Source organism: Oncorhynchus clarkii, chromosome 16 (assembly GCF_045791955.1).
Source record: "Oncorhynchus clarkii lewisi isolate Uvic-CL-2024 chromosome 16, UVic_Ocla_1.0, whole genome shotgun sequence".
NCBI lineage: Eukaryota > Metazoa > Chordata > Actinopteri > Salmoniformes > Salmonidae > Oncorhynchus > Oncorhynchus clarkii.
Genome location: NC_092162.1, coordinates 26,769,092 through 26,776,605, shown reverse-complemented (window position 1 = coordinate 26,776,605; position 7,514 = coordinate 26,769,092). Strand labels below are relative to the sequence as shown.

General features: G+C 40.4%; 1 protein-coding gene across 2 annotated transcripts in view; it reads right to left on the bottom strand.

Moving 5' to 3' along the window:
* Positions 1–1,631: 1,631 nt before the first annotated feature.
* LOC139367546 (double C2-like domain-containing protein alpha) overlaps positions 1,632–7,514 on the bottom strand; it is a 79,002-nt gene continuing 73,119 nt past the window's right edge. For both annotated transcript variants that reach the window (XM_071105795.1, XM_071105796.1), the window contains one exon: positions 1,632–1,936. In XM_071105795.1, coding sequence (XP_070961896.1) covers positions 1,800–1,936 — 137 coding nt within the window. In that variant the 3' untranslated portion in view covers positions 1,632–1,799. The remainder of the gene's footprint in view (positions 1,937–7,514) is intronic.

The following is a 7,514-nucleotide window of genomic DNA, read 5'->3' as shown; positions in this document are numbered from 1 at the left end:
AAAAGCAGAAAAACCTTTCCACAATGCTTTATTTGAACAAAGTACATATTTATTTTACAAGGGTAGTCATCCCAACGTGACTCGAGAAAATATGGAACAGCACAGAGATGTAGGCCTACATCCTGAAATGATGCTCTTCAAGCATTTGTGTCTGTTCCACCAAAACTGGAGGAGAGGTAAGTCAGAGTCACATTTTTTTTATTACATCAAACATGCAAAGAACCAACTGTCTTATTACTTTGCACTATTTAATCAAATGAATTATAATTTGCAGATAATTTAATGGCAGTTACATCAGTCGATAGACAATGTTTGTTACTAATAAGACCCATTTAGAATTCTTTGGAAGCATTTAGGCAAGACGTTATTGCTTTTGGAGAGGTATTCAGGCAGTGAGAAGGGAAATACGGGGGGATATTTTCCAGGTCAGGACGAATCAGAAGTTAATGAAAGAACGAAATCTAATTTTAGAAGAATAAACAAACGAAACAGTATGAATAATGAGGAGTAAATTGACAAAATAATTTCATTTTTTCACTTCCTTAGATGTGATTTACATGATTTTAATTAGTCTTTTTCACAGGGGGTCTATTCAGTAGCCTAGGGCGCTATGTTTCTGAACACTGAGCGCAAAATTAAATATACAGAATGGATATGGCCCTCTGTAACGTGAAGGAGAATTATGTATAGCCTAAGTATAAGGAGATATTCTCTACTTAGGGGAGAGTGGTGTAAGTTGTGCCATTTTTTACATTCAGCCTCATTCCATCAAGGGACATACAGTACAGTATTCTTTCTAACAAAGATATCTATATATATATATATATTTCAGGATGTTGTGTATCCCTGGTAATAATCAGAATTCATGTAAATATTGAAAGCCTAGTTTGTCCCAAAAAAGTTATCTATTGGTACAACTTACATTGGGTATGGGGTAAGTTGAGCTGCGGGACAAACTTAGCTGCACATTTTTGTACTGAATGAAATATAACCACTACCTTTTAAAAACCATGTCTATCTTTATTTTCCAAACACAATTCAACACAATCACAAGCACTTTTTGTCTTTGAATCATTTGAATCATTTTTAACATAGGCCATGCCCTGTTATTACCTCATGTCCCAGCGATAATGCCTTGCATTATGCCTGGGAAGAAAACACTTACCCAAAATGTAAACATTTTGACTATATTAGCCCACACAGCTACAAGGATGAACTTCATGCTAGGTTTAGGACCTCATATTGAAACTCATAAAGACCCCAACTGATGTATAGAACAATCTTAAAAGGATCTACTTTGGTTCAAATACAAGCATCATGAAACCTCTAACATATTCATTTGACTTGGTGAAAATCATTTTTGGGGACCTGACTTGCGTCCCACTTTTGTGCATTTTTTTTTTTTTGCCTGAACACTACACAGCTAATTAAAATGATCAAAGCTTGATGATTAGTTGATTATTTGAATCAGCTGTGTAGTGCTAGGGAATAAAAAAAGTGCACCCCTTGGAGTCCCGAGGACCGAGTTTAGGAAACCCTTCTTCACAGACTCCATGAAATGATGACCACTTCCTAAGTATTTGGCCAAATTATACATTTTGTGTATGGTTTCTTAGAAACAAGGATGCCTTAACTAACCCCACACCCCTACCATTTCTTTCTGAACTCAAATGTTCAAGTCATGCAGAATACATCTTCATAACATGCGATGATGAACACCTTTTCATCCATAATCCCAATTTAGCCAAACATTTTGGCCAAAAACAGTACAGTAGTGAGATATTATTATTGGCCCATTTTCATTCATGGAATGTGGATCCAGGCAGCTCATTGGTCAACGTGTGCCATCGCTCCACCTTTGTGCCCTTGTTCTTCAGACAGTCTATCCAATGCTGGAGAGTTTCTCCTTGTGAGTGACAGCCTAAGGACACGCCTCCTAGAAGATGTAGACAGAAAAATGAAGTTACAAAACAATCTGTGTCGCACTGGATGTCTTTCCAGGCAACCTATATCATAGTAGCACTGTGCGGATCAATCCATTTATGCGTTCTAAGTTATTAACTTTGCAGTCAGCATCAGATTATTTAGAATGGGGTTAGCTGAAACACTTATCCAGGAGTTGAGATTTCTGGCAGGTGACTGCAATGTAGTCGACCTGGAACGCGACCATTGAATACCTCTAGTTGTTGCCCTACAAGTCTTGGGCCGGGATTCAATAAAAGGGACTGTAAAGTTCTGCTGTCTTACTGGTAAAAAGTATTAACTTGTATAAACATATAAATTAGCTATCTTTATGGGTCTTTATTGCTGAACATCTATGGTCTAACTGCGCATGTCTGGCAGTGCGTGCTTGAACTTAGGCTAAAATCTATTTAATGATGTTAGGTTATCAGCATATCACCACATTTCCCCCCTTAAACTTCTTAGGGATAGGGTCTAGTTTCCTGAATTTCCGCCTGACTGACGTGCCCAAAGTAAACTGCCTGTTACTCAGGCTCAGAAGCCAGGATATGCATATCATTGGTAGCATTGGATAGAAAACACTTTGAACTGTTAAAATCATGTCTGAGTCTATAACAGAACTGATATGGCAGGCAAAAATCTGAAGAAAATCCAACTGGAATTTTTATTTTAGCTCCCAGACTCTTATAATGGAAACCTATTGTTTCTATGTAAATCCGTCTCCCAGATTGCAATTCCTATGGCTTCCACTAGATGTCAACAGTCTTTATTCAAAGTTTCAGGCTTGTTGAATTTGGAGTTTTGGTGAGAAGAGCACCGGAACAATATCAATATGTCTTTTGGCGCGCGAGGGAGAGGGCACGCTTACTAATTTTCAATTTCTATTGAATAGAAACGTCGTTGGACTTGTTTGGACGAAGTTTAGCGGTAGCTTTTTGGATTCCTTTGTCTGCATGTTGAACGAGTGTATTACTGAAATCGATGGTGCCAACTAAACTGACTTTTTAGGATATAAAGAAGGCTTTTATCTAACAAAACGACCATTCGTGTTGTAGCTGGGACCCTTGGGATTGCAAACAGAGGAAGATCTTCAAAAGTAAGTGATTTATTTTATTGCTATTTGGGAATTTATGACGCCTGTGCTGGTTGAAAAATATGTTGATGTGGGGCGCCGTCCCTCAGACAATTGCATGGTATGCTTTCGCCGTAAAGCCTATTTGAAATCAGACAACACATTCAGATTAACAATAATTTAAGCTTTTAAATTATATAAGACACTTGAATGTTCATGAATGTTTAATATTACAATTATTTATTTGAATTGCGCACCCTCCAATTTCACCAGATGTTGCCGGCTGGTGTCCCGCTAGTTGGATGCTTATCCCTAAGAAGTTTTTAAGCAAGATGGCTGATCCCATAATAACTAGGTTCACATAGAGTATATAAACAAACAACATACCGTGTATACAGTGGGGCAAAAAAGTATTTAGTCAGCCACCAATTGTGCAAGTTCTCCCACTGAAAAAGATGAGAGAGGCCTGTAATGTTCAGCATATGTACACTTCAACTATGACAGACAAAATGAGAAAAGATCCAGAAAATCACATTGTAGGATTTTTTATGAATTTATTTGCAAATTATGGTTTCAAAATAAGTATTTGGTCAATAACAAAAGTTTATCTCAATACTTTGTTATATACCCTTTGTTGGCAATGACAGAGGTCAACCATTTTCTGTAAGTCTTCACAAGGTTTTCACACACTGTTGCTGGTATTTTGGCCCATTCCTCCATGCAGATCTCCTCTAGAGCAGTGATGTTTTGGGGCTGTTGCTGGGCAACACGGACTTTCAACTCCCTCCAAAGATTTTCTATGGGGTTGAGATCTGGAGACTGGCTAGGCCACTCCAGGACCTTGAAATGCTTCTTACGAAGCCACTCCTTCGTTGCCCGGGCGGTGTTTGGGATCATTGTCATGCTGAAAGAACCAGCCACGTTTCATCTTCAAAGCCCTTGCTGATGGAAGGAGGTTTTCACTCAAAATCTCACGATACATGGACCCATTCATTCTTTCCTTTACATGGATCAGTCGTCCTGGTCCCTTTGCAGAAAAACAGCCCCAAAGCATGATGTTTCCACCCCCATGCTTCACAGTAGGTATGGGGTTCTTTGGATGCAACTCAGCATTCTTTGTCCTCCAAACACGACGAGTTGAGTTTTTACCAAAATCATGGATCATCCAAATGCTCTCTAGCAAACTTCAGACGGGCCTGGACATGTACTGGCTTAAGCAGGGAGACACGTCTGGCACTGCAGGATTTGAGTCCCTGGCGGCGTAGTGTGTTACTGATGGTAGGCTTTGTTACTTTGGTACCACCTCTCTGCAGGTCATTCACTAGGTCCCCCCGTGTGGTTCTGGGATTTTTGCTCACAGTTCTTGTGATCATTTTGACCCCACGGGTGAGATCTTGCGTGGAGCCCCAGATCGAGGGAGATTATCAGTGGTCTTGTATGTCTTCCATCTCCTAATAATTGCTCCCACAGTTGATTTCTTCAAACCAAGCTGCTTACCTATTGCAGATTCAGTCTTCCCAGCCTGGTGCAGGTCTACAATTTTGTTTCTGGTGTCCTTTGACAGCTCTTTGGTCTTGGCCATAGTGGAGTTTGGAGTGTGACTGTTTGAGGTTGTGGACAGGTGTTTTTTATACTGATAACAAGTTCAAACAGGTGCCATTAATACAGGTAACACAGGTGGAGGACAGAGGAGCCTCTTAAAGAAGAAGTTACAGGTCTGTGAGAGCCAGAAATCTTGCTTGTTTGTAGGTGACCAAATACTTATTTTCCACCATAATTTGCAAATAAATTCATAAAAAATCCTACAATGTGATTTTCTGCATTTTGTCTGTCATAGTTGAAGTGTACCTATGATGAAAATTACAGGACTCTCTCATCTTTTTAAGTGGGAGAACTTGCACAATTGGTGGCTGACTAAATAGTTTTTTGCCCCACTGTAACTACAGTTGAAGTCGGAAGTTTATATACACCTTAGCCAAGTACATTTCAACTCAGTTTTTCACAATTCCTGACATTTAATCCTAGTAAAAATGTCCTGTCTTAGGTCAGTTAGGATCACCACTTCATTTTAAGAATGCGAAATGTCAGAATAATAGTAGTGAGAATGATTTATTTCAGCTTTTATTTCTTTCTTCACATTCCCAGTGGGTCAGAAGTTTACATACACTCAATTAGTATTTGGTAGCATTGCCTTTAAATTGGGTCAAATGTTTCAGGTAGCCTACATCAAGCTTCCCACAAGAAGTTGGGTGAATTTGGGCCCATTCCTCCATGACTGAGCTGGTGTAACTGAATCAGGTTTGTACGTAGGCTTCCTTGCTCGCACACGCTTTTTCAGTTCTTGTTGGTTCCACTTTTCTGGGCTCCGTTATTTACTTAACAAATAAGGAATACTCAAAATGGGCACTTATAAATCATAACAATTTTAATCAAAATACAGCTGTAGACAGAAGTCAAAGATCAAACATCAAACATGCAACTGATGTCTCTCCTGAGTTCTGCAAAATAGGAAAAGTCCAAGTTGCTTTTACTATGCTTGCAGTCAACCCCTACCGATGTAACTACCTACGTCAATTCCTTCTACTCATGAGACCAAGACCATGCACATACAGTTTTACAAACTTGCAGGAGAGACAATAGTTCCAGTGTTTTCTAATGGATCAGCAGTAATTTTCCACTCCCCAAGATGATTTATAGTGGTATGTCTGACTAGTCTCTTATCTCTTTCACTCCCCTGCAGGGTTCTGTGTCTATGAATCTCTTTTAGCCTTGAGGCGCTTTCTCACAGACACCCTATTTTGACTGCAATAACTCACACATCTCTCAGACTGGTTCTTATAAGAATCAGAGACTAGAAAAGAGCTGTGGAACAACATTAAACCTTATAATGAATATATATATATTGCCAATCTACAGTCCAGGACCCTATAAATATAGTAAGGGAGGGGTCTTATAGCCCTTCCCCTTCTATTAATACAACATAAGCATAATCAATTATTATAATACATAAAACATTCTGCCCCATATTGCTCATTCCCTAACTAAAAGGTTAACTTGGTTGCAGGCTTCACAATGCTTCCGGACCGGTAGGAGCTTGTCCTGGATCACACTTTTCTGAGGCAAAGCTGATCGGTGTTAGTCTGGGACCAGAGAGTTAGCACCAGTTACCAGTAGGGATAAACATGGGTAACCGGAATCCCGGGAAGCTGATTAAACAGTTTGATCATTACACAGGTGCACCTTGTACTGGGGAAATGAACGGCCACTCTAAAATGTGTAGTTTTGTCACACAACAATGCCACAGATGTCTCAAGTTTTGAGAGAGCGTGCAATTGGCATGCTGATTGCAAGAATGTCAAACCGAGCTGTTGCCACATAATTAAATCTTAATTTATCTACCATATGCCCCCTCCATGTCTTTTTAGAGAATTTGGTGGTGGTGGTAGTGGTGGTGGTGGGGGGGGGGGGGGGGGGGGGGGGGGGGGGAGTTCTAAGGAGTATTTATATTTGTAGTAAAGCCCTTTTGTGGGGAAAAACTCATTCTGATTGGTTGGGCCTGGCTCCCCAGTTGGTGGGCCTGGCGCCCAAGTGGGTGGGCCTATGCTCTTCCAGGCCCCCCCATGGCTGCACCCCTGCTCAGTCATGTGAAATCCATAGATTATGGCCTCATTTATTTATTTAAATTGATTGATTTCCTGTAATTGAACTGTCATTCAGTAAAATATTTGAAATTGTTGCATGTTGCATTTATATTTTTGTAAAGTATATTTCCACTCTTCATCTCTCCATTATTCATGAGCTATCTGTATAATCATAAATTCGATATTCTGTCATTCGTTGAAGGAGGTTATCTAGCAAGCTTAGCAACTTTGGTCAATTGACTTTTGCCTGCGCTCTGTGCGTCCTGACCGCGTTGCAAGTGTTGGGGGTTCCGTCTTGTCGAGTCCCCATGCTATGTTTGTACAACAAAGGACTATGGTGTGAAGCGCTTACTTTGGATGACTCAGGTCGTTTTCCACTCTTTCTATCAGTTTTCAAGCGAACCTTGTAGCCAATCTGCAGAGCACAAGGTGGTCTGGTAGAGTACCTCCTGTTGTACGTTTTCTCATAGGCGCGTTTGGCTTTGGCATCATTGTGCTTTACAGTGGCCATGCTGGCTTTAGGTTTTGTTTCGGAGTAGGAGCTGTCGTGTGGAGTCTCCTTCCCATAAGGAGTCTGGTTGGACTTTCTCGTGTTGGTTCCTTTGTAGTGTCCCCCTGTAGATCATTAGTGCGAGCTGTGAATAGTTCTGTATGAGGTTGAATTTTCCCGTTCCACCATCCCGTTTGCTTGGGGATATTATGGACTTGACGTTGTGTGTTTGAAGTCGTACTTGGCTGTGAAATCTCAAAGTTGCTGTGATTTAGAATGTGGACCAGTATCTGTCACCATTTCTTCAGGTATTCTGAACCTTGCGAAGATGCTTGGAAATTTTCAGATG